Source organism: Onychomys torridus, chromosome 12 (assembly GCF_903995425.1).
Source record: "Onychomys torridus chromosome 12, mOncTor1.1, whole genome shotgun sequence".
NCBI lineage: Eukaryota > Metazoa > Chordata > Mammalia > Rodentia > Cricetidae > Onychomys > Onychomys torridus.
The window spans coordinates 36,373,157-36,400,381 of record NC_050454.1 but is presented as its reverse complement, the minus strand read 5'-3'; the positions used below and the strand labels follow the sequence as shown (position 1 = coordinate 36,400,381).

The 27,225-nt window shown below is 40.9% G+C and overlaps 1 protein-coding gene across 2 annotated transcripts; it reads right to left on the bottom strand.

The window, feature by feature from the left end:
- Positions 1-737: 737 nt before the first annotated feature.
- On the bottom strand, positions 738-27,021 carry Filip1l (filamin A interacting protein 1 like). Of its 2 annotated transcripts, none has more exons than XM_036204040.1 (2): positions 26,923-27,021; positions 738-3,878 (listed from the first exon to the last, which is right to left on the bottom strand). In XM_036204040.1, the coding sequence occupies exon 2, from the start codon at positions 3,761-3,763 to the stop codon at positions 1,085-1,087; it is 2,679 nt and encodes an 892-aa protein (XP_036059933.1). In that variant the 5' UTR covers positions 3,764-3,878; positions 26,923-27,021; the 3' UTR covers positions 738-1,084. The 2 variants fall into 2 exon arrangements, with proteins under 2 accessions (XP_036059933.1, XP_036059934.1); XM_036204041.1 differs by lacking the exon at positions 26,923-27,021 and adding an exon at positions 13,234-13,266.
- Positions 27,022-27,225: the final 204 nt, after the last annotated feature.

Here is a 27,225-nt window from a genome sequence, read left to right as displayed (position 1 = left end):
AAAAGGTCTTAAAACTTGTACTCAGTTTATCTGCAGCTTTTATTTGCTTCTTGAGAGGACTTTCACAAATATAAATTGTGTTCTTCTGATTGTAGCCTTACTCACAAACAGGGCAGGGCAGCACCCACATTAAGTAATCCAGACTGTTTTGGGAACCAAATAACACAGAACAAGAATGACACTTTTGTTTTGAAACAGAGTGTTCAGAAGTTTATGTCATAGTGGCTGATTCCAGGTTTAGATGTAATGTATGCTTTATGGGAATTTCAGCCTGTCAGAGAAATGTAGTCAATCCTTGATAGTCAAGATAACCTTGTATTTCTAAATGTGCCTTCTGGCTTCTTGTCACATTCCTAAATTTTTAACTTTTACCATCAGCTTATGTACTCACTAATAGCAGGTTATTTAATATTACTTTATCCTGTTATCTGTAAACATTTACTGACTTCCTAATAGCCCTCTGTTGAGCACCAGGAATAATAAGATACATATCAAGAATGGCATTAAGCTTGCCATAATTACTTTGGTTCATTTTGAAGTTGTGGAGATGAAATTTTTAGATATTTGAACCACTCTTACCTTCTCCAATATGTGACCAGAACTATAAATGACAAGACAAATAGGTACTACTTGTCTTTAGGAAGAATTAATGGGCTTTATAAATAGGAAATAAAATGATATTGTTCATGCAGATATATAACACAAAATGATCAAATGAAAATTCAGCAAGCAATGGCAAAAGTAACAAACTATTTACTGTTTTATCATGTTAAGTAATTCACCAAGACAAGTTGCAGTCAAATTAAAGTGAGTTATGGAAAATGAAATACATAAAGATGTATTTATACAAGTGCAGACTAAATATTTTCCATACAGGTATGTAAATGAAAAGATATACAGTAAGTGCACACTTGATGACTATGCAGGCAACACATAGTTAGTTCCAGATACTCTTGTATAGTCCATGCACAAATCTTCCCAAAGTACATGTTTAGTCATTCTTTTAGGGGATTTGAAGGGATGATTAAAAAGGACTGAGTTCCTTGCAAGAATATCAGTATGAACTAGATGAGGGTGAGGGTGGTCAGTTATATATATTACTTACTGTAATTTGTGATTGTCGAGGAAGAGGTGTGGCTGTTGGTGTAATAGTAATACTGCTGGTGACTTTATTGGTTGTTTTGTTTAGTGCCCCATTAGTTAAGCCTTGAGTTCTGTTATCCTGCAGTGGTGCTGAAGGGCTGGCAGGTCTCACGGGGCTGGCGACAGCTTGCATGTAAGGACTTCCTAAGTGAATGTGGATTTTATTATCCTCAGTAGTTATCACACTTGAACTGTTACTGTTTGAACGTTGAAACTGCCATGATGACTGCCGGTCCGGGGAGACTCTGAAAATTGCATGCTTGGCACTGATTTCTATCGGCTCTGGGGAGCGCCCCTGCTCTGGAGAACTAGCTGAACCAGCCATAGCCAAAACCTGAATAGGTGACATTGTCCGTTCTGGAGTTACAGAACCACAGGACTCTGGGGTCTGTGCTCTGGCAAACGTTGCCATGGTAACTGGGGGCATGCTTTGCTCTAAGTTCACAAGGCTTTCTGTAGAGGTTTTGGACTTCACTGGTGTTATGGAAGCATTTTGGAGAATGGTAATCCTTTGCTTTGGGGTGCCACAGTTTGGTATCACTGCTGTGCTGGTGTAAGAGTGAGGACTCTCTGTGGTTGGACTTGTGATTTCAAGAGTGGCTGTATTTTGGGCATGGTCTGGAGTAACCTTTATGTGAAGTGGCTGCCCAGGTGTATGACTTAGGACTAAATCTCCTGGTTGCACCAAGTTACCATTGGACTTAGTTTGTATTTTTCCATTCTGAGGGTGGCCATCCTTGGATTTCATCCAAGGAATCCACAGTTTCCTGTTCACAGGAAGGGATGTAGATGGATTACATTTGAAGGACAGCACAGATTCCTCATTAGGGTCCTCATCTTGGTCCCCACTCTCCTCATATAACTGACCATTGATGACTGCTCGTTCTAGAGGAATGAGGCTCTTGTAGTCTGGTGGCTCATTGTCTACTACTTCTGTTTGAACTTCTTTAGAAAACACTTGAGGGTCAGAGATCCTTCTTCCATTGACACTAGGTCGGAGGCTCTTACTAAAATGCCGGTACCTTTCTAACTCTTTAGTAAGGTTTTCAATCTCTCTTCCCAAGTCTCTGTTCCTGTTTTCTTGTTGGTTTAGTTTCTTTTGCAGAATGGAGTGGTCTCCCTGGAGGTGACATATGAGGTCCTCCGTTGCCATGTACTCATGAATTTTCTCTTTTAATGCATCCACTTCTCTTGACAGATGGCCTGACTTTGCTTCTTCTTCTTGGAGCCTCTTGAAGAGCCATTGCTCATGGCTGGACTCCGTCTTTTCTGCTAACTTGTACTTGGCAAGTTCCATTTTGACATGCTCCAGCTCTTCAGACAGAAATTGAGCCTTGTCTCTCTCATTAGCATACCTCCGTTCTAAGGTCTCGTACTCATCCTCTGTTTTCATGAGGTCATCCTCAATGGCTTTCATATCCTTTAGCTTCAGCTTCAGCTTTTCCACTTCTTGAGAGAGCTCTTTAATCTTATTGTTTTCTTGGTGTAATGCTGTTGTGGACTTACTGGAGTCTTGATTTAATTTGTTTTTGACAAAATCTTTCTCAATTGCTTCCAGTGACTGAAGCCTGTTTTTCAATATATTAACTTTGGACAACAGATCATGTCCTTTCTCTTCTTCTGCTTTCAGTTTATTTCTGAGGTCATCTCTCTCCTTGGTTACACTGTACATCTTCTCTTCTGCATCAGTTTTGGACTTGAGTGCCCTTTTAGTTTCCTCAATTAACTTTTCAGTCACTGTCGTCACTTTATTTTGCTCTGCCTGGAGCTGGGAGGCAGTGGATTGTAACTTTTCTTCTGTTTGCTTTAACTTTTCACTCATTGTTTTGCGTTCATCTACAAGCATTACAGTTAATGTTTTCAGTTTAGTTAAATCATCCTTTAGAGTGAATTCTGTCTTTTCTAGCCGACTTTCAATGGCTTCTAGCTCTTTGATCCTAGTGTTTAAACTCTCCAGTTCTTCAGCCAACTGCTTTGTGGTCATCTTTTCTTTTTCTAAATTGCATTTCAGAGAGTAGCATTCTTGTTTGCTTTTGTCTAAAGCATCTTCTAATTTTTCCAGAGCTGTAATCCTCTTACTGAGTTTTTCGACCTCTAGTTTGAAGTCTTTACTTTGTACTGTCTCTTTCTCAAGCCTCTTATTGAGATCTTTGCACTGCTCCTCCATTTTTATGAGCTCCTCATCTTTCCCCTCCATATCCAGCACACGCTTCCTGAGCTCGTCCACTTCATCCATGATGCCAGTGTTTCCATATTCTCCCTTGTTGATTTTTTCCTTTATTTCTTGCAGCTCCTCCTCGGCTTTTCTTAAAGACCTGTTGGTCTCTTCTAACTCATCAATTTGCCGGCTGAGTGCTGCCAGCTTTTGGCGGAGTTGGCGATTTTGACTGTCCTCATTGGTGAGCTTCGCCATAATTTTCTCTTGGTTCTGGTGAAACGCTGTGGTCTGTGTTTGTAGTTCTTTTTCTAGTCTGGTTGCCTTCTGCTCTTCTTCCTGAGCTCTGGCTTCAGCAAGGGCTAGTTTACCATGTGTTTCCTTGGCACTTGTGGTCAGGTCTTGGATTTTCTGTCTTTGAAGGGCAAGCTGGGCCGTAAGCCTTTGTTGTTCATCCACCACCATCAAAGCAAAAGACTTCAGCTTGGTCAGCTCCTCCTTCAGGGCCTTGATCCTCTTCTCCTTCTCGTGCTCCTTCCTCTCCTGGGACTTAGTTTCCTGATCAATTAGCTTCTTTAATCTAAGAGTTGAAGAACACATTGCAGTTAGGGATTTAGTCATTTGTCAGCTGTTATTCATTTAAAATAATTGTAGCAGTTCATCAATAACTTCCAGGGAAGTTTCTGAATTTGATGAGGAAGGAGAATCATTAAAAATATTGATAACTTGCCCCTCCCGGCCTTTAAAACGTGACTAGCATTGATTAGTAGCAGTTGAAGTTCACCGGGAGCCTTAGAAGAGGTCAGGTAAGAATATTTGTTTTAAATTGTTTGTGTAACGTAAGCAGTGGATAGTCCAACCTGAAGGCTAGAGAGATAGGTACAGACTTGAGATTTCGGTTAGACTTGGCTTTAAAGCTACACCTGCTCATACCAGCTAATTAACCTGAATAGTTCTCCAATTTCCTCATAGTATCTTAGGGGCTTTTTGTAAAAGTGAGGCAATTCATCTAGCATTATCACAGTCCTGGCATTTGGTAAACATTTGATAAATGTTGCCATGGTGCTTTTTAAATTACTGATTCTTGTCCTGTATTAAATGGCTTGCCTGAGCTATTGTGTGATATATTGTGTGATATATTACTAGTTACTGTTTAACTGCTTGGTTATTAGTTAAGATAGCATTTTATTCAGCTTGTCTAGAAGTTATGCACAGCACAGATGGATCTCTTTGTGTATTAGAACTTTGGTTTCCACTAATAAGATAGCATCCTGGGAAGCACTTCACCTGGGTCTTTATCTGGCTACTCATTGCCATTAAGAGGGGGAACTACGAAGCAACTGAGTTAGTTATGCTTTGATGTGCTCATAACATGGAAGAGCAGGGGGTTCTACAGCAAAGAGCTTGCTGATAGAAATCCAGGGCTAGGAATGGAGAAACTGTTAGCAGGAACATAGTGAATCCCTCTTAAATGACTCTAGTTTATCCTTATTTAAAATTACCCTTCATAACAGGAGGACATTTTACATGCAGAATAAATGCTCTTTTCCATGCATTTGGTTACCTCTGTCAAGAAGGTACAGTTTTAAACTTGTGAGTTTCTTAATTATACTGGGAATGGGCTAATTATAGAGGATGTAATTGCAGCTTTACAGCATTGTTGTTCGGAAACTAAAATAGAATGGAATCCTTGAAAGAACTTGGTTGAAAATGTAAATAAGTGCTTTCTAATCAAACCTGTAGAGTTCATAATGTTAATAAACCTGTTACCCACCTATTTTATCTATCATCTGTCTACCACCTATCTACCATGTGTCTGTCTATCTATCTATCTATCATTAAGATGGAGCTTTCCTGTGCAGTCCTATTGAGGCTGGCCTTGAACTTGTGGCCCTTTTTGCCCCATTTAGGATTCTAGTACTCCACCATGCTTAGCTTAATAAATCTTTTCTGTTTGTTAGTTAATTAACCAATCCATTGTCTTTTATCCTTGCCCCAGAACATTTTTAAAATTAAGAATCTGAGAGAACATTTTTTTTTTTAAAGGAAACAAAATTGGGGCAGCCTGGGGAATAAAGACTTCTTTATGAGATTCTAATCTGTTCTTTCTGTAATTGGACTATACAGGAAGGAAAAAAAAGCACAATGTAAGAATTCTTAAACTTTTGGATGACAGGATCTCCTTTTAGTTTGTCCTGCTTTGAGGACTTCACAGAGGCTGACATGTAAAGTTCAGAAGCTACTGGGCAGGGTGCTGGAGCTGGGCGGGGCCACTGGTGACCTCATCTGTGGTCTTGGCAAGAGGCTTCATGACTCTTGCCTTTCCTCACTCCCTGCCTGAGACACCTGGGAGCCTGAGAGGAGAAACATGGCAGCTTCTGCCTGGTGGTTGTAGAGTTTTGTTGTTCAGTGGAGGAATCCAGGATAAATTGCTGTGGTGGAGGTGGAGAAACAGCTACAGAAGAGCTTCTTCCTCGTACCTCAGCTTTAGTTCACACTTGCTGGTGGTGACAAGGCATTGCCAAAGCTCAGAGGTTTCCTTTATTGGAGAACAGCTTTACAAAAACTCCCGAGGCTTTCTAGAATCACAGCTTTTTAAATAAGTCCCCTTTTCCTGAGAAGGGGATAGGTTTTCTTAGAATATAAGAAAGGGAAGTTTTTATTTTAAGTGTAATAGGAGAGCCTTAAAATGGAATAACTGAATCCTATCAATATGGTAACAAGCAAAACAATATTGAAAAACTTAGTTGTTTTTATTGTGCTCAGTGTTTTTGGCAGCACGCATGATGCATCTTTTCCAGCTTGATACAAGTGTCATGCACCCTTTTCCTGGTTTTTATAAATGGCTGACATCTCCATCTCCCTAAGCTCCACCTCGAAGGTAAACATAAACTGATGATTGCAGTACATTCGCTCCAACCTGAGGACGTACACAACTAGTGACAGTGTCCTCCCTGCTGACTCGGGCCGATTTTTCACACCATTGCTTTTCACATTTTAATGTGCATTTGAGTCACCTGGGAATCTTGTTAAAGGGCAGATTCTAATTCTGTGAGGGTGAGCCTCACAGTTGTCATTGTAACAAGCTCCCAGTTGACCCTGGTTTCTTGGCCTTGGACTTCATTATGTAATATCACATTTCTCCCAGTGGTGGGTGACTTGGGTTAGAAAGGTCCAGGAGATGCAGAAGCAGTGCTGTCTCTGCAGTTGACCTGCCTGTTCAAGCCAGCCTGCAGACCACAACCTGGACTGATATGTCTATCAGTGAAACCCTCTGAATTGGAAACTGTGGAGCTAAAGGAAAAGATGTCCCTTGTCATTGTTTGGAAACATATACATATGTTATGGGAACATACATACATACACATACACACACAGTGATTTTAACTTATTTTTTCTTTTAGCACATACATTTCTTTAAAAATTCAAGTTTTAAACAGTTAACAGAAGTATCTTTGCCATTCAATCTAAAAGTCCCCATTTACAAATTAGACGGTCAAATCATCCTTTGGGGGAACCAGTCTGATTTCTAAGATCTGACTGTGTAGGAATTTGTCCTAAGGTATCCTTAGTGTCCCCAGGTGAGGATAAGCACTGTTCTCTATCTATTGGCTATTTTTTAAGCTGCTACTGCTCCTGTGCTCTTTTGGGACTCTCTGTAGAAAGTTCTAGAGGGGTTTCCAGCCTAGAAAAATTCCCTTGGTAAGAGTTTGCCACTTAAGAAGGTTATTTTGAAAGGGCTGTTGGAAAGAGAGGGCACATTGGACACAAGCGCTTATCAGGAAGATGATATTTGGAGAATGTGTATAGGAAATGTGAATGTGTGCATTGGTTTCCTTTAAGTGCCCTATGCAGCTCTACAAAGTTTGTGGACCCTTGGGAGTACGTATACCTCCACTTGAAGACTACTGTCTTGGAGTACTTGTGTTCATGCTCAAATACTGACATTACAGGATTACAGGAACATTCACTGAATCCTGTCCAATAAAAACAAGTTGTGGAAGCTGATTTTTATGGACACAAATGTGAGGTAATTAAGCCCAAACTGGCTTAAAGCAGTGTCTTATTACAGCTTTTCTTTAGAGTTTCTTTTATGGCTCAAAATTATTTTAACTTACTGTGGTTTATCACTATTATTATGTGCAATGCCGGTTACTTGCTTTTTCAAAAATATCACATCTGTCATCTTGAGTGTTTTTTGGTACCAACCATAATGCTGGCTTTTCAATATAAATTATACATTTAGAGGGTCCTTTCAGTTTTTATTTATACACATGTATGTCAATATGAATCAACCTATATTTTATCTCCTCAGTGTGACATGGCTAATAATATGCAGCATATAATGCACATACAAAACAGATGGTACTCCTCTGAAAGCTGTGTAGCCAATCATACCCATAGAATTTATATTGTCATTCTCACCATGTTTGGTTTTGCATTATTTATGTACATCATAATCAACCCCACTAAAATAGTAACTTCTAAAGAATAGAACATGAGTGTAAGGGATTTGTGTTTTCTACAGTGGTTACTGAAAAGCCTTGTGGAAGGAACCAAATGAGTGGGGTTTTTTTTTTTTTTTTTTGAATGAATACAATAGTGAACAAATATGCCATTCTATGGAGAATACCTCAGCATTTGTTCATTTTTAAAGGTGATTTTCTATCATTTAACATGTATGTGGCTCTAGGTAGTTAAGAAAATGTGATGTAAGTGAGTCTTCCCCTCAGTGTTTTCTTGATACATTATTGTCTATTTCATAATTGTGGAGCCTCTAAAAAAAATAAAACTGCTAGAACCATTCCTTTCTTTCTTCAGATTTTTTCACCTCAACTGTATTACTTGGTCATGAGAGGTTGAAATGGTCACATGCTAGCTCATCACTCTGTTTTGATTATTCCATCTCTGCAAAGAAGCAGTTCTTTTCCTTCCCCTTGCAGCGAAGAGCTCTGATGCATTTCACTTGCATATTCTTCCCCTGCTCCCAGCCAGCTGGCCCACACAGATGAACTCAGAGTGACTGTCAAGCTACCGTAGAAGGTCCGTACTCACTAATGCGCTGTGTTCCATCTTCTCCTCAGGAACCAAACTCATGTAGTGGACAACTTCAGCCACCTCTGTTCTCTCACCTGTCCTTTGAAATAGACAGCCCACTGTGTTTATTGTGTGGATCTTGAATTTAACAGTCGATGTGTAAACATGGCAATGCGTGGTTTACAAGAAAGCCTTCTAGACTAGGGCTATAAGGAGGCGAACAAGGGGAAGGAATCTGTTCTCCCAGAGTTCTTAGAGAGGCCAATGAGACCGCTCAGCCTGTAAAGGCACTTAGTGCTAAGCTCCAGTACTTGAGTTTGATCCCTGGGTCCCACAAAGTGGAAGGAGAGAACCAATCCCCCGAAGTTGTCCTCTGACCTCCAAACATCCTCCTCCCCATCTAGATAAATTAATGCAATAAAGAAAAACAAGTTTTTAGACTGATCAGATAAGTCTAACACTATTTAACAAAGACCCCAGAGCAACAGTTTCAGATTTTCAGATCTTATCATCTCTTCACTCTTAAAGCTTATTGACGATCCCAAACTTTTGATTGTGTGGTTTTTATCTAAATTCACTGTATTATTAAAATTAGGGCTTCCATGTGGTAGGATAGACATGTAATCCCTAGTACTTGGAAAGTGTAGGCAGGGGCATCAGGAGTTTAAGGTTTTCCTTGGCTACATAGCATAAAGAGCATTTTTAGTGAAAAAATAACCTAGAAACCAAAAAAGATAAGAAGAGTTGCATTGTACTACACAGACTGTAATGAGGCCACTGGATCCTTGGATCTATTTTACATATTCCATTAGCTATGGTAGCCATGGCATTATCACAGATCATGTAGCATCTGAAATGGGTAAAAAGGGTGTTTATGAAGATGGGGTGACTTTGCTGATGTCTTGAAGGGGCTGTTCTTTGGAATCTTTGCTGTAGAGGATATGCAGGAGAAATGTAATAGCAAATGTCTTTCTCCAGAAAAGCCTAAGGTTTGTGCTGTCACCCTGTTCTTTCTGCGGTTACTTATCAGCCCTTGCCTCACCATGATAGAGTCCCTAGTCTGCTTTGATGATGTCATCATTAATGTACCCATTTGTTTGCTGCCCATCACAAGAAATAGGTTCTCTGCCTTCAAATTTGTTCTTCCCAGTTCTTTGAACTATCTACATACTGTTAATGTTTTGTTTGAAACTACTCTTTGAAATGAGGGCATCCAAACCACTGAATTTGCAGTTGGCTAGCGTGGTAGTTTTGTTCTTGTTCTGTAGTCCAGGCTGGCGTTGAAGTCAGCCTCCAGAGTGCTGGGAGTACAAATGTGTGCCACTAAATGAGCCCAGGTTGCCTGTTGTTGAAAATGGGTTCATCGACAGTGCAGTTCAGCTGACTTAATTCATTTCAAGTCTTTATTAGTACAGGGAGCCCCTACTGTGTACAAGACACTGTACTTGGCATTTGCCAGTTTACATTTTTTTCTTAAAAACCAGCATACTTGCCCTACCTGATCTGGTTATAATTTTTATAGTTCCTTATCAATCACCAAACAGGTTGATCATAACAGATCTATTTAGTCTTAGGGAAAATAATGTAATGTGTGTGTTCTTATTACTCTAGAGGCTAGTTTAATACTTTAACTGATTTGGCATGATAAACAAAATACTGCATATATCATAATGCTTTTTTTCTTTTTTCTTTTCTTTTTTGGAGGCGGGGAAAGCTGGAGGGACAGCTGTGGGTGCTGGGAACCAAACTTTTATATTTTTGGTGGTAAGCTTAGCCATTAAAGGCTAAGCTATCCCTCCTCCAGCCCTTTTTTGTTTGTTTGTTTTGTTTTGTTTTGATTTTTGGAAGACAAGGTTTCTCTGTGTAGCCTTGGCTGACCTGGAACTCATTCTGTAGACCAGGCTGGCCTCGAACTCACAAAGATCCACCTACCTCTGCCTCCCAAGTGCTGGGATTAAAGATGTGCACCACCACCACCTGTTTTACATGTGCTTTCTTGCTATAGATTTTGATACTTTGGTTGTGTTACATCCCATCTCATCTTTTAGTGATTCTTGTTTAATATGTCGTTTTAATTATTACATTGTCCTGCTAACAGGTTCTAGCAGTTTGAAGTGTGATACATGGAATCTGCCGGGAAGCTTCCTCTTTTTAAGACAGTTACTGTGTTAATGTTTCCTGCTGCGCTCTTGCCTTTTCAATGGGACTCTTCACTGGTCAGTCAGATTTTCAGGAGCATTCATAAAAACACTTATGACTAGCCTCATTCTGTGTCTGCTGCTTCCCTTTATTTATCGTACAAGTCAAAGGGGTTTTCTTTTTCTTTTCCTCTTTTAATTACAGTTACAGCATACCATAGCCATAGTGTAATGCTCAATTCATTTGACTTGGTCAACAAGGTCTAGAAGAACAGTCAGACTTTTTTTTTTGCATCTGCTAGCCAAGTATGAGTGTACATCTGTGTCTGCTTTATGTCTTTGTTACCAAAGATCCTGTCATCGTTGTTGAGATCACTTAGAGATACCATAAATGGGTCCAGATTCAGCAAGCTGGGTTACTATTTCCCTTCACTGTGAACTAAGAATTAGAACATGAAGGGAAAGAGAGGAGGCTGTTCAGGGGTATATATTACAAAAGTGGGTTAGGACTCATAATATAGACAATCTTATTTAGTTCCCCAGTAGTCAGGGAAAGTGAAGTAACAAAGAGCTTGGGAAATTTCATCAGATAAAGAGGATTCTGGGAAGACCTATGAGCAAGAACTGGTATGGGTCAAATCCTGCTGTCTTAAAATTGAGACAAGAACAAAGTAATGAACTGAAGGTCCCTTAAAGAAAAACTGCTGGAAGGTCAGATTACAGAATCAATAAAAGGCCAAGATCACAGAGCTGGTGAGGAGAAGGCAGACACTACAAAGAGAATGAATGTTTCATCTTGAAACCAAAGGAGGCACCTGCGGAATCTGGGCTAGCAAAGATAGCTCCCCCAACCCCCAATCCAGGCGGCCATTTGGAAACCCTGGGCTGAGCCTGGGAGAGGAAATAGGAACAAGGACAGAAGAAAACCTTACTATCAGCATGAGCCTGAACTGTGTGTCATTTGCTTCTGTGCTATAGTATGGGAAGCTTTCTAGTTAGAATATTTAGGGTAATGAGTGTTCACTTAATAACAGTGATGTGAGCCTGTATGTAGCTCATTAGTAGAGCATTTGTCTAGCATGCCAGAGGTACTGGGTCCAAATCCTAGCATTGCAACACGAACAGATATATAAAACAAAAGATTTTAAAGTGCCACAAGTCTGGTGCCCCACCCATCTTTCAGTTCAAAATTTTCATACTAAGAAATTCCCAGATTTTTTTTTTCTGTTTATGTGTACAATTAGGGGAAGTGGCAGTAGCAAGAGGGAACTTGAAAAAAAGTGTATACTACTGAGCTTGTATGGAGACCCTGCTCTTCTTTTTTAGGGGGGAAGGGGACAGGTTCACCTCTGTTCACTCCCCTCTGAATTGTGGCTCTTAGCTATTTGGAAAAGATTCCTCAGATTTCACATATAAATTGAAACCATGTTCCTGCCTTTCCAAGTGAGTAGGGTTTTCAGTCCTGGTCAGACTAAGTTTCAGACAGATGTCTTGTTGAACTTTCAAAGTCTGCTTGGGTCCAGCACAGCCATAGCAGGACTGCTGTGTGCCTTTAGGGAGACGCATTCATAAAGTTACTGGGCATGTGACGCTTTGGACCGCCGTCTAGTGTGTGTGTTCCTGACAGAGCTGTGCAGCCAGCAGCGCTCCAGTATTGAAGGAGAATGACTGGTCGGCTTCCTAAGACTGACTGCTCACCCCCCCCCCCCCCCCACCCCCCTGTATTGCTTCCTCTTTCTGAGCTTCCCTTTTTACCTCTGTGACCTGTGTTTTGTCCCTTCACATTTGCTTTCTTTTACTTAGGGCTAGTGTCCTTTCTTCAACGTATTCCCCACTGTCTTCATAGTAGCTAACAATAAATGATGCAGGTAGCTGAGTAACAGGTAATTTGTGCTCTGGACAGCCCTGAAGCCTACTGGGAAGAGGTAGAGAGCAGCCTGAGAAATTCAGATCCCAGAGTTAGGTTTTCAGAATTGAATCCTGGCTTTGTACTTCTAACATAACTTAAGCAAGCAAGGTAATTTACTCACCTTGCTGTCTTCATGTATAGGGTACAGACAGTCCCCTTAGAGTTGGGGATGTCCTGAAGATTAAGTAAAAATACAGTTCACAGAAAAGACCTTACTGCCTGGCACAATCCATGTCTTATCATTAGAAGTCAGATAGGAGTATTAAGAGAGTAGAATTTAAATGTTCTCATCACAAAAATTTAGTACATGAGCTAATGGCTGGTTATCTACAGTGTACAGATAACAATAACATGTTACAGAGAATAAATGTTTTCTCTTTTCAATTGAAAAAAAGGTCTTAAAATAAGAGAATGTGTACTTTTACATTAGAGAAGAAAGTTGTGTGAGTGCATAGTAGAGCTCCTCAGGCATGGGCTGGTAGGTAGACCGCGCCTGGGGGAGGAGCTGTAAAATCCATCCGGGAACAGAAGAGTACATGAGCAGTTTACCTTGCCCTAGCTGCAGGCTGCTCTGTGCTCATTGCTAGCCTCCTGGTTGCCATTTTAGGTTCAGGTTTGTTTCACTTCAGCCTCTGCTCTACTCCCATTTTGGGTTGAGTAAGTGCTGTGGGGCTCTCCTCGTATGTTAGCGGTATCCATGGTCGGTACCAACTAATGAGAAATGTTTTCAGATACTGAAGATGTTCTAGCATTGGGGGTAGGGATAGAGAAGTGCTGTCTGGTTAAGAACTGCCATTTAGTGTGAGTTAATTTGTGGGAAACCTTTTGTAAAATGTTCTTGTAGTAGTTACCTCTGACATTCATAACTCTTCTTAATTCACTGCTGAGTTGTATTTGAGGCCAGCCATTAGTTTTCATTTCTTTTTTTGTTCTACAGATGTCCTCCCCAGCTCTTCTCCCTTCCCAGAAGAAAAGGAATGAGCAATTTCCAGTGCAGTGCCGATGTACCACATGGATGTCACTAGCTGCCCTTCCCAAAGCCTGTCTGCTGCCTGAGTCATACTTGCTCTTCCTTGAATGTGACTGTGCACTTTCTCTGCTGCATTCATAACTCAGACCTCATCTGTATGGGCATGGAAAGGTGGCAGGGTGGGCCAGCTGACTTAGGACAGATCTGAAGAGGACACCCCCCCCCCATAAATATTTGGTAGGCTTTGTTTCTTGAGTGAAAAAGAAATTGATAAGACAACTAAGGATATTTATGTTTTGTGATCTGTTCAGAAAAACAAAACAAAGAAACAAGGTTTGGAGGATGAAGCTTGCTTTGTTTTGCAGCCTGCCTTCCTTCTGAGGACCTAACAGTTTGAAAAATATGTTGATTTTTTTCAGAAACAGTAACTTAAGATTTTTATATTGGGAGATTTTTGACAGGGTTTCCCCAAAACAGCTCAAACTGTTCTTGAACTTGCAGTCTTCCTGTCTCAGCCTCCAAGTGTCTGTATCACCATCAGTGGCTCATATTATTCCATTAGTGAATTCGTAGTTGATTTTATATACTTCTAATTCCTTGAGCAATATGGATTTCAGTCTTCATTTACAGATTAGTATTCATGGGTAAATATCTCAAAATGTGCACATTAAAAGTTGGGATCCTGCCGGGCAGTGGTGGCGCACGCCTATAATCCCAACACTCGGGAGGCAGAGGCAGGTGAATCTCTGTGAGTTCGAGGCCAAGCCTGATCTACAGAGCGAGATCCAGGAAAGGCGCAAAGCTACACAGAGAGACCCTGTCTCGAAAAACCAAAAAAACAAAAAGTTGGGATCCCATGCTAGGCAGTGGTGGCGCATGCCTTTAATCCCAGCACTCAGGAGGCAGAGCCAGGCAGATCTCTGTGAGTTCGAGGCCAGCCTGGGCTACCAAGTGAGTTCCAGGAAAGGTGCAAAGCTACACAGAGAAACCCTGTCTTGAAAAAACAAAACAAACAAACAAACAAAAAGTTGGGATCCCACTTTATCCTTTACCTTCCAAACTGAAACTACTGATGCTAATTTCTTGTACCTTCAAGAGTAATGTCTAGAAATAAACAAGTAAATATAAATTAAAGTTTCTCATTCTCTCCTCTTACATATACACACACACACACACACACACACACACAAGCTACTTAAACAATCCTGCTTTTTTTGTTTTTTGTCATACAGCATTTCCATTAGATCACTGTCCTCAAGCAGGAGCAGAAAAGCAGTAGAAATTAATCTGGTTATGAAATAACTCTTCACAACTTTCATGGCAAAATCTAAAGACAAAATAATGGGTAATGTTATGGGAATTACAGACTTTTTCCCTTTCAAAAATGTTCACTAGGAAGATAAATCTTAATAGTGACATTTGATTAAAATAGCACTTTGTTGTAGAGTCATACCATTGCAGTGCATAGCTTTTGGTAGCTTTGGAATGTGGCTCCAGTTCCCAGGGCAATGTGTGGCACCTATGCAGAAGGATACATATAGAGGGAAGGTCTTTCATGGGCCACCTGATTTTTCTTAATTCTTATAACAACTGTATAGATAATCACTAGTATGCTTATTTTTATAGGACAGGGAGGGACCAAATATCTACAATTTAGAGCACTTAACATACTGAATAGCACAGATAGATAACCAGAGCAGAATAAGAATATATTGGCAATAAAACCTGTGCTTCACACAGCCCCACCCCCCCCCCCACTTGACCATGTCACATGTAAGAGAATGCACCAACCAACCCTAGCAATGTGGGTTAACTTTAGGAGAGTTTGCTGTTTCTCCCAGCTGGCCTGCTGCTCTCCCTCCACTCATTCTGCTTCATTCACACTAGGATCTCTGTTTGTTCCATTGCTCTTTGCTGCCTCTGTTTGGGGTTTCTCCTTGTGAGGTCCTGGACTCTCACCTTAACTAGTCCCATCTCCTATACCATCTACTGCTTATTTATTTTGTTATTCCTTAGAATATAAACTTCATGGACTAGAGAGATGGGTTAATGCTTAATACTCTGACTGCTCTTTCCAAGGACCCAGGTTGAATTCCCAGCATCCACATGATGGTTTATCTAGAGTTATCTGTACCTCTAGTTTGAGGGGATCTGACACCCTCTTCTGGCCTCTGTGGTCACAAGCCATGCATGTGGTGCACAGATAAACAGGCAGGCAAAACACTCATACATATAAAATAAACCTAAAAATAGAATCTAACCTTTATAGGTGGAGGTGTGTGCATGTATTTTCCTATGCATGCCCATTTATTTAGTAATTGGCCAATCACTGGTGTCTGTTATATTCATTGTTTTATTTCCACCTTGAAAACAGTGCATAGTACTTACTTGGTATTCAGTAAATATTTGAGCAAATACCTATTCTACTTTTATATCGAGTACAATATTACAGAGTTAGGGGATAAGTATAAATAGCAGACACATAGAAGTCCCTCTCTATAGTGTGGAAATAATAGAAATTGTTGAACAATTGTTTTATACCATATACCATGCTATTCCTGGAAACACAGATGTGGAATCATTGTCCTTATTTTATAAATGAGAGCTCACTCAGGCTCAGAAAAGTTAAGTATTTGTTAGAGGTCCAGTTTATAATTGGTAGACCCAGAATGCTAATATAATTGATGTTCTTAAACTGCTTATCCTCACTAAGATAAATGTTTACATACCTACCACATGTATCTTGTTCACCATCCTCACTGTGAATCTGTGTGCTAGAATAGTCTGTTTGTTAAAGACAGAAAGTCACTACTACTGGCCATCCATTTTCCGCTTTCTATAAGTTGATGGCTACTTTCAGCCTTGGTCATGACATTAACAAATATTCTCTTCATCTTTGTAATAATACAGCAAGTTTAGTCATTCAGCATAAATTTCTAATTATTTTTGGATGGTTTTAAAAATTGTCACTTTGCCAGTAATAACATCCCACAATCCCTAGAGGAGGTGACTATGTCATAAATACCATTTCCATAGAACATTTCAAGGAACTTAAAGTTCTTGGAAAATATTTTTAATAGACAGCATTTTCTCAGACAGACTTGAAGGACATAATAACTGTATGTCCTTAGAAATGTTTGTATTATTTTAGCTTGCTCATAATATTTATATGTACTTTTCTTATTTTAAAAATATATTTAGATGCTTCTGTATCTTAGATTGAGGAAGTACAAATAGATTTTCTAGAAAAACATTCTGATGTAGGTGTTAAAGTTTTTTAAAAACTCATTGATCACCCCCCTTTTAACTTTTCTAGGCCTTGTTTTCATTCAGATACTGCAAATATGTATTTTGGAAGATTAGTACAATTCTTTTCTCTTAGCACTCATCTATGTGGTTGGCTTTGTTTCCTTTATTCTATTTTTTTTTTTAAGTAATTGTAAGGAGTATATTCTTTTCAGATGTTTTTGTGCACAACTCCAAAACAATAACCCTAATATTTTTAAGCCTCTTTTCCTTCCTTCCTCTGTCCCTCCCTCACTCCCTTCTCTCTCCCTTCCCTCCCTTCTTCCCTCCCTTCTTTCCTTCCTTCCTTCCATCTGTCCATCTTTCCTTCCTCCCTCCCCTCCCTTCCATCTGCCCCTCCTTCCTTTCTCCCACCTTCCTCCTTCCATCCATCCATCCCTCCATCCTTCTTTTCTCCGTTCCTCTTTCTATCCATCCATCCCTCTTTCCTCCCTTCCTCCTTCCTTTCTTCCATCTGTCCATCCTTCCTTTCTCCCTCCTTCCTTCCATCCATCCATCCATCCTTCCTTCCTTTCTCCTTCCTTCCATCCATCCATCCATCCATCCATCCATCCTTCCTTCCATCCATCCTTCCTTCCATCCATCCATCCTTCCATCCATCCTTCCTTCCATCCATCCTTCCTTCCATCCATCCATCCATCCTTCCTCCCTCCCTCCTTCCTTCTTTTACTCACTTCCTTCTTGGTCCCTCCTCCTTCTCTCCCTATTCTCTCATTCTTCATTTCTCTTTCTAAAGGCTGTTGGCTTTCTTACATGAATTTATTGGTGTTAAAACACCCAAGAAAGAAGCAGTTGTTTGAGAGTGGATGAGTTCACTGGTTTTTACCTCCTAGTAGTCTGGCTTTCCATACAGAGGCAGTGGCTAACATGGGATGCTTGGGAAACCAAACATTTCCAAACTTGTTTGAGGGAAATTCAAACTTCAGAAATTTTAAAACCACAACAACAGAGGCTTATGATTTACTGTGACTACTGAAATCACACAGTTTGGCATAGAAACTGGGGAGATAAGAATACCAAGTGTGTAAAATGTGAAACATTTTAATTCTTAAAGAGGGCTTTTTTGTTTGTTTGTTTGGTTTGGTTTCCTTCTAACTGTAGTAAATGAAGGGAACAGAATCATTTAATACATTAATAGTGTTTAGAGGGTAGAGTAGTGGAAGAATGGGTTGTTACCCGGTAGCCTATTCTTTCAAGCAAACACATTACAGACCACAGTGGGCATCCTCCATCCACCCTTACCAACTTTTTTTAGTTCCTGAGGATCTAAGTATTGGTTTATGACTTTGGAAAGCTGGAGTTTGAGGCCATATATAAAATCTAATTACAGACAGGCAGAAAAGGTTTGTGGTTTTGTGTTTGTTTGTTTGTTTGTTTTTCCTTTTCTAAAATGTATTGGAGCAAGCTGACTATTATCTTGTGGTCCTATTTTGTAATCCCTTTGCATTCATTTTAAAAATTAAAACTTTGGGCATCAGAGACTTAGTTCCTCCTTGACCAACAGTCCAGAGCAATTTAGGTTATATTTTCATTTTCTGCCTTTTCTGAGCCTTTAGATCCCCTGAATGTGTAAGTACCAGGCTGCAGTCTGAGCTTAGGCTCATGACATGAATGTGTGCTGTACTTTAGGCATTTCCATCAAGATGTCATGATCAGCACTATTCTCCAGCACACATGACAACAGCTCCATGCCCCACTTCTCTTGGCTGATTTTTCCTTTGTGTTCTTCCCTGAGCAAAGTGGTAGCCATTTTAGTTATAGTTATCTCTTTAAGGAATTGGTCTATTTATGGCCAAATTAAAGAGAAGTTTCTCAGTTTATCTGTTTGCTGTATGAATACCCACCCCTAAAATTATAGCTTACATCAATTTTGAATTTTAAGAGCAGGCAAACTATTTCATGTTTTCATTAGTTAAAAAACTACTGAAGAAAAAAAAAGCAAAATCTGAGTTTGCAGGCAGTGGAAAAACTAATTTTAATAAGCCACATTTGCAATAAGCAGGAAATGCTGGAGCAGAATCCTCCCCTGACTTACTGCTGGGCCTTCCCTCACCTGCCTCCCACCGCCCCAGAAGCAGGAAGAAGGCAGTATAGTTTCATGACTAAGATCTGGAAAGCCTCGGATTCCTCAGACCTCAGTTCCACAGAACGAAAGCCTCCCGCAGTCTTTAGAGTATTTTCCTTCCTTTCCTGTTTAATGTTGTACACAAGTTAGTGTGTCAAGAGGTTGTGTTGTATGGCTCATCAAGCCTTAGTGGAATCACCTTACATGGAATTTCATGACATTCAGATTTTTGTTTCTGCCCATAGAAAGTATTTGTTGTAGTTATAGGTGTAACTAAAAAGCAAAGAAGCAAATCTTCATGTTCTGATATTTAAAATGTCATGCTAAATTGAAAATACATGAGACTGAGAAATGAACACCCAAGGAGAGACACCTAGACTGTTAGTGTCCTAAGAGAAACATGATTGTACCCAGGATCTAACCAGGAGCTTTAGCCAAGTTTTCATTTGCATGCCTCTAAAGTGCTGTGGTGGAGCTTTAAGATTAAACAGCGTCCAGGCTAGCTTTTGTTTTTGTTTTTGTTTTTCGAGACAGGGTTTCTCTGTGTAGCTTTGCGCCTGTCCTGGAACTAACTCTGTAGACCAGGCCGGCCTCGAACTCACAGAGATCTGCCTGGCTCCGGTTTTCCTTTTTTTTTCTGGAGCTGAGGACCCAACCCAGGGCCTTGTGCTTGCTAGGCAAGCGCTCTACCACTGAGCTAAACCCCCAGCCTCTTCCAGGCTAGCTTCTAAGCCTTTCATGTTACCCACTGTCCTCCATACTTTAATAGCTCGGTCATCTGGTCTTGCCTCAAGTGACAAGACACCTGAGGAAAACTGGTTTGTTTCATGGGGAGAGATTGCCTTCCAGCAGGGGTCAGGATTACTCAATCAGGGAATCCTTCGGGGTGGCTGAGGCTAGGTCAGAAATAGATCTCTCTGGTAAGCTGAATCCTTGACTTTATTGCTGGGTGCCAGAGAACCTGAGCTTAGGATGCATTTCCTGGGACCTGAGGCAAGGCCTGCATGGAAGCTAATAGTAAGCCCAGCCAAGTAGGGAACATGATCCTGTAGGACACCAGGCATAACTCAGTGATAGACAGCATCTACTGAACCTCTGCTCGAGGTATTATGCCAGTTGCCTCCTCCTCACACAGAATCCCCTCACCTTAAACACTAAAATCTTTTATGTCATCTTCCTGTCCATGATGTCCAGGTTGTTGTGAGTGACAACTAATAATGTGTTAATTAATGTGTGTGTGTGTGTGTGTGTGTGTGTGTGTGTGTGTGTGTGTGTGTTAAACTGTTTTAGACTTTTGTTGTTAATTTTTACTTTAGGCTCTTTTTAATAGTAGACTTACAGGGAATAAACCCAACATCTTCGCAGTGTCTATCTGCCATTTTGTGAACAGTTCTTTCAGTTGTCTAACCCTGACTGACTTTGATTCCACAGTCTTCACAGCCCTGAGTTTTATGACATCTATTCATACCATGTATTGCTTTCTAATTTGTTTTAATATATCCTTTGCTCTTAAAGGATTGAGGCTTCTATACCCTTATGTTTGAACTCTGTATACACAAGAAGACACATTTTCTAGGACTGTCCCCGTCTTGGGATGAGTGGACTAAAGGTCTCCTTAGAGCACAAGCAACAGTTGCATTGCTTTTGTCCCTCTCTTCTCCCTTTACTGGGAGGGAAGAACACTTGGAGGCAAAGTTAGCTAAGTCCAGATAGCAGAGACTGGTCAGAAAGCCTTATTGTTACCTTTGGTTCTTTGTATGTATGTTCTACCTAGTGTGTTTAATAGACTGTGAGAAGACTCTTTCAGGGTCTAATGTGGGAAGAGATGAATGGAACCACAAATTTCCTTGACAAAGTTGTCACCTCTATTGTGGTAGGTGACACACTGTGACATACTCTATTTGATAGGTCCTCATACTGCTGCATAAACATGTATGCCTGTTTATATATGTATAAACATATACGAATGTTTATATATTTATATATAAACATATAATATATAAACATGTGCTTATAATCTATTATTATATATTAGAATGTTTTTATATTTTTATAATGTCTCCTATCTCCCCTGAGGATGATATGCTACTTCAAACATGATGCGTTGAGTGTTTATACTGATAGTGAATGAAATAATACTATTTTTCAAAGGTAATCTTCCCTTTAGCTAAAATGGACTCATTTCCCACAAGTTCCAGGATGTCTCTCTCTCTTTTGCTCTTCCCAGTTAGCAGAGGAACAAGCTCAGGCTAAGACACTTAGACAGCATCTCTGCCTTCCTCTGGGTCCATCGACAAACAAGGACATTTCCCAGGGTTCTTCAAGTGTGACAGTTTCAGACAGCCATTCCAACTGCAGTGAATATTGTACATTCCTCTTATATTTTTGTTTTTATTTGCATTAAAAAAATTTTAAAGAGGGGAAAATGTAGTTCACCTTTAAACTTTTGTTCCCAGACTAATGAGCCATGGGACACAGTAAATCAGGCAGTTTTGCTTCCGTCAAAGCATCCTAACTTGAAAGACTGCCCTCATCACTGAGGCTGCTCTAAACCATGTGGTGCTCTTGTTAGGCTGAACCACAGTTTCTTCAGCCGGTCTGTTGGTAATGACAAGGTCAAAACCATGAATATTTCCATAGACCTCTACTTGTCAGAGTTCCATTAAGGACTGTTTCCCACTATTCAGGCTTTTCCCAAATACTGAGATACTGGGGTAAATGACATTGTCCCTTTTATGAGGTTTGAAGAAAACAAGGGAACAAGAGGCTGACCCAGTGAATGAATGGCAGAGCCTAGTATTCTTACTCTGGCTTCACCATTGAGACAATGCAATTTGTCCATGCCAGTAGTGTCACTAGGAAGCAAGCTTAGAATTAACTATAGTCTGTTGTTTAATTTTTTGGTGGGTAGGAGGCAGCTGAGGTAGAGTCTCTGTCCACGCTGGCCTTGAACCAGTTCTTTAACCAAGGATGACCTTGACTTCCTGACTGTCCTTACTATCTCCTAAGTATTGGGATCAAAAGTATACATCTACCACACCAGGCTCTATTTTTTTTTAAATTCCAATACTGTTTAATTTTTTAAACAGCTAATCTCTGACCTACAGTGTTTCATTTAGTACACTGGGAAGCGGAGCTGGAACCAAGGACCACTGAACACTATGTGTAAGAGGTACTGATGATTCTATTATTAACAGTTCGGAGCTAGTCAGGGCTCAGGGGTCACACATGGTATGCTGTGTGGTGAACTTACTTGCAGTACCTGCCAGTCTGTCTTATTCTTAGCATAGTTTTCTGGCTATTGCTGAAACAAGACATAAGACCTACACTGGATTCAGAGTTGGCAAAGAAGTTGCCTAACTTTGGAATTAGAAAAATATCTCTCATTTAGATATAGAAAGTACACATAGAAAATTTGGAGTCAAAGTCCAAAGGAAAGCTAGTGTGCTCCTTTCCAGTTCCTTGGAGAGTGAGTTCTTTGAGCTCATGCCTGCATCCTGTAGGCCCTCAGCTGAGGCATGAGATGAGCCATTCAGAGGAATCTAGTCTTCATTAAGGACAATACCACTGTACTGTGCTGGGCTCTTTCATGCCCCACGGCAGGTCACCTGGTGCTCTTTCACCACTTTCTATCTCATTATTTGGGGGGAGGGAGTAACGGAGACATGGAGAGATGGGCTGAGAGCTAAGAGGCATTTGACTTGGTCTGTGTACACAGTCTGCCTGGGACAGCCAGTTCAAAGCAGACTCACTGCCTTGACTTGCTCTGACCCTGATTTGCTTCTGGCTCTTTTATCTGTAAGTCAGTTCTGTGGTTAATTCAAGGAGTGGCACAGATTTGTTTGGGACTTGTGATGAAATTGTAGAAGGGCCCTTCCTCGCCCATCATTGGCAGAGTATACTTCCCTTCTCAAATCAGAAGCTTCTGGGTTGTAGATCATTTGTTCGTACGTTTACTTAGTGTCCTTGCCCTAATGACACACTTAGTAACAACAGCTAGATGCTAGGGAGAAAGCTGGTTCTAAAAGTGATACAGAAGTAGTTTATAATCCCAGATACAGACAGTAAACTAATTAATGTATGATATAATGTCACAATGCGTGGTGTGAGGGTAACGGAAGCGAGATATCACTAGTTGCTAACAGCCTTCAAAGGTGACTTTCCTGCATTTTATGAACAGTGTTTTGAAAGAATTAAGTCTCTGATTTTTGAAAGAGGGCTTCCTGATAGCTAAGGAGGTTGGTGTAGTAGATAGTGTTTGAACTAACAAAGTCATCCGTAGTGTTCAAAATGATGCAGCACACACTCTTTCCACAACACTTCTCATGTTCAAATAAGGAGTGGGTATTGCCGTCCAGATGGCCTGATATAGTTGTACTGACTTCATCTCCCTCCTTTCCTTTGTTCTCTTCTTACTATTATTGAAAACACACCCGCCTATTCTGTTAATGAATTTTGTGTCTCAATTGCCACATACAGTACCAACGCTACTGCTGAGGTCTGTTTGCTTGTCTTTGGAGCACCAATTAAAGGAGAAATCAATAGTGGGCTCTAGTCCAGCATGGAGGAGTCTTGGCTTTGCCTGAGTTGCTCAGCATTGCTGGTATAGGTCACACTGGATATCAGTGTCTTCTATAATGTCAGGCATCTGGATCGGATGGCCACTGCCACTTGCAGCTGTGAAGTTCCACTGGCATTCTTTGCTGTGTTAGCTGGCAGTGTGCACATGCACTTGGAGGTATCCTGTTGCCCATTTAGAACTTAATAGGGCCTGTCTTAAATGCATATCTGCGGAGTTGAGTGTTTGCTATTCTGCTATAATATATCCTGTCTCGTGCTGATAACTGGCCTTTGGACTAGAATAAGAAATTACAGATAGAAACAGGAAATTGGGTGTATGTGTTTGCACCTGTCTGTCCCAGTGATCACTTACCTGTCTCTTCTACATACCTCCCTGCTTCTCTCTTGTGCAAACATTCCTTAACTTTGTCACCATAGAATAATAACTGTGTCCTTAAGACTGAGACTTATTTGGGATCCAGTTGAGCACAGGAATGTGAGAAGGTGTGATGAGAGAAAGACCCCGCGGATGTGTTCTTTCCTGTTCCTGAACTCAGAATCACAACTGCTGTGGTCCTCTCTTAACGTGCTGAAACATTTCACACACTGTGAAAAGGAAGGGTTCCTTTTGTGGCTGAAAAGAGTTTGCGTGGCAAGCCCCCTCAGCTTTGTTTGCCCAGCTCTCCCAGTCAGGTGCTGTTAGTGCAGATTAACAAGGGAAGGAGAATCTCAACTCTGTGTCTTAATGACAAAGATGGATGTAGGAGTGTTTACAGCAGTGTCTGTCAGTAATCACTTAACCTCACAGAGGGATTCAAGACAGATGTCACACACAGCCCACTAGTAGTCTTTGCTGTGTACATCAAACTTAAACGATTAGGTTAGTGGCTCAGAAATACCACAGTGGTGGCAGAAGCAGGTTTGAACTGCTTTGAACATTTGTGGTGCTGGCTACAGATGCAGTCTTCTTTAAAGATTATGTAAACAAAATTCACAAAAAACTAAGCAATCAGTTGAAAGTGAAGTGAAATTCATAGCCTACCACAAACTATGTAAATCTAAGATACCTTGAAACTATGATATGCCCAAGAGGATAAGGTGTAGGGTATGCTAGATGTTTCAAAGGTAATTATTGGCTGTGTGAACAACAGATGGTCCCTTTCAGGCCCCAATGGAGGCTGAGACCAGTATTGCTTTCTGTTCTGATTAGTACTCCACAATGTGCAGTCCCTTCCTATTCCACCCTCCCTTTTGCTTTAAGTAAGAAGACCTATATAGTTTTCCTATTTACCTTGTAAAAATCTACAAAGAATTAATAAACATTTATTCTTCCTCAATTCTCACTTTTTAGACTTCAAAATCTGTTTATTACCAGAGGTACTCCCCCCGCCAAGAGGGAACAGAACAGAGAATCTTCAAATGAAATCCAGAGAGAGAGAGAGAGAGAGAGAGAGAGAGAGAGAGAGATGACTTTCCCATCAACTGTTACCAGAAAACTGGAAAATGAAGACAAATGCTTGATTATGTTTTCATATTGGCCATTATTACAGTCTATCAGCAGCATTAGGAAAATACAACAGAAACCCTGTGATTAACAGTTAAGGTTAATTGCCATAATGGGGAAGTTAACTTACTAAGCCTAAGACTGCAGTGCGCTTTATCTGAAGATTGTCCTAAGAACTGAGAAATGCTAACCCAGAAGTTCATTTGAAACAGCATGGCCATTATAAATTCGGTTTAACTTTCAGTTTTAAAGAGGGCTTAGTAAGTGCTTTAAAGCATGCTTAAAAGTTAGTATGTCTGAAAAAAAGTACTATTAAAAAGTCTGTTATGGAAATGTTTTAAAAAATTTGATGCTTCTGTACTTAAAGGCAGACTCTGGGAAACACAGCTCTAAGGGCTTTGAGAGAGGTTATGATTGAGCTATAGATTATGTTACAGACGGTACTTGAGTATAGCTGAAACAGTAATTGATGGTATCTGTTTCCTTCCTCTACTACTTTAGAAAATGCAAAATACCTTTTTCCCAAGACAGGAATTTTTCAGCTTACAATCACTGTCTATAAAAACAAACAAAGCCTCCTATCTTGTTACATTCTGAACATCTTCACAGTGACCTGGCTGCTGGCCCCTCTCTTCATGATGAGAGACTTCCCGGAGATTAGTTTGGAGGAATCTTACTTCTTAGTACTAAGTTGCAGTTTATTTAGCCTATCTTCAGACCCTATAACATGTAATTTTTCTTTAGAAAAACCAGCCTTTTACTTCCCTAAATAAACACACACACACACACACACACACACACACACACACACACACAGCCCAAACCCTCATAGGCAGCAAAAATAGTGTGTGATATACTTTTAAAACTGAACTATAAGAATTACTAAAAACACTTCTCAATTATTGTTTACATTAAAAATGCTGTTTCAATTTTAAATCTCATGTCTAACTTTCCCCTCACTGACAAATACAGATAAAATAGACATTTGTACCTCAAAATGGTTGTTCATTTCTGGTAAACATTCGAACAGTAGTTTATGTCTTTCCAATGCCAACAATAGTAAAGCATTTTCATTCTTTCAGAACAAGGCAGTAGAAATGGTAGCCCGTGGACTGTGAGCTCGTAATTGTGCAAACTTGGAAAACAGAGGCTATTTAAAAGGGGAAATGATTCTTTCGGTTCCTAGTGTGTGTGTGTGTGTGTGTGTGTGTGTGTGTTTTACACTGTGTGTTCAGATCAGATAAAGGTGGAGAAGTCATTTCCCATCTCCTCTTCTAGTGTGCTAAAATTGACATTTTAAAAATCCCACTGCTGATCTTTATTTTGAAAGGTAAAGTAAAATATGTAGCTTTTCAGTATCTGCCAAGTGTTCATTTCTACTGTAAGCCTTTATTAATAGCAATGGCCTTTTCAGGTTTAGGTGTAATCATGGTTAAAAGTGTCAGTGATTAAGATTATTTTAAGATGCTACCTTCAAAATTAGGCTTTAAAATACATATTATCTAGACTAGTAATCTACAGAGGAGAGCTTCATCTTTTAAGTGCAGATCGTCCCCCACAAAGTAGAGCTGAAGTAGAAAGACCTAGAAAAGGAACAGCTTCCTGGTACAGATGGACATGCGTTTGAGCCAGAATAGTAAAAGGTTTTTGTATCATCAAAAGGTTATTTTAAGGTTAGTTAGCTACATCCTACTTCCAGTTGTACTTCCTTTTCAAAAAATATTTGTCAGATTAAGATTTCTAAGGAAAAAGAAAAGGCTAGCGCTAACAAATCCAATCCCATGTGGCATGATTTCGCACTCTGCTCTTCTAAGAGCTGAAAAAGTTGAAGTCGTGAGGAGATGAGATACAGGAGTAGAGCTGTTACAGTGGAAGTCCCCAGCCCTCGATTTCTCAGGACCGGTAACTACTTGGGACGCCCATGGGATCCGCACCCCTCACCTCCCATCTAAACTTAAGTCGCAAGTCTTCTCCCGGCCGGCAAGAACTTTGAAGCTGGCAGTCACTGAGTGCGCTCTGCGAAACCTGCCCGCCGCTCTGAAGCTGAGCTGGTGCTGAGCGCGACGCACACCCTTGCCCCTGGCCCGGGGGCGGTGGCCGTGCGGGAGCCGAAGCTGCGGCTCTCTCGGGCTTACCTGAGCTGCGGGCGCCGGGCCGGGCCGGGCCGGGCGGGGCGGCGAGCCGGGCCGCGGTTGCGCTGCGAGCGGCTGTGCGCGCTCCGGGAGCCTCCCGAACAATGCGAGCGGGACGCCGAGCGCGCCCGGCCTAGGGCCGTTACGTCACCGCTCAGCCTTATAAGGCGCGCGGCATGTGCGGCCGGGCGGGCGGGCGGCGGGGCCGTGACAGCCCCGAGCCTCGCAGACCCCGGCGGCCGGCGTTTGCAGGGTCTGTCCCCCGCTCCCCGTGCGGGTACCGGCGCTGGGCATGACCCCCGCGCG

Bases quoted from the DNA above. Each gene is read 5' to 3' on its own strand.
- Filip1l (XM_036204040.1), bottom strand. From the start codon at position 3,763: ATGGTGGTGGATGAACAACAAAGGCTTACGGCCCAGCTTGCCCTTCAA.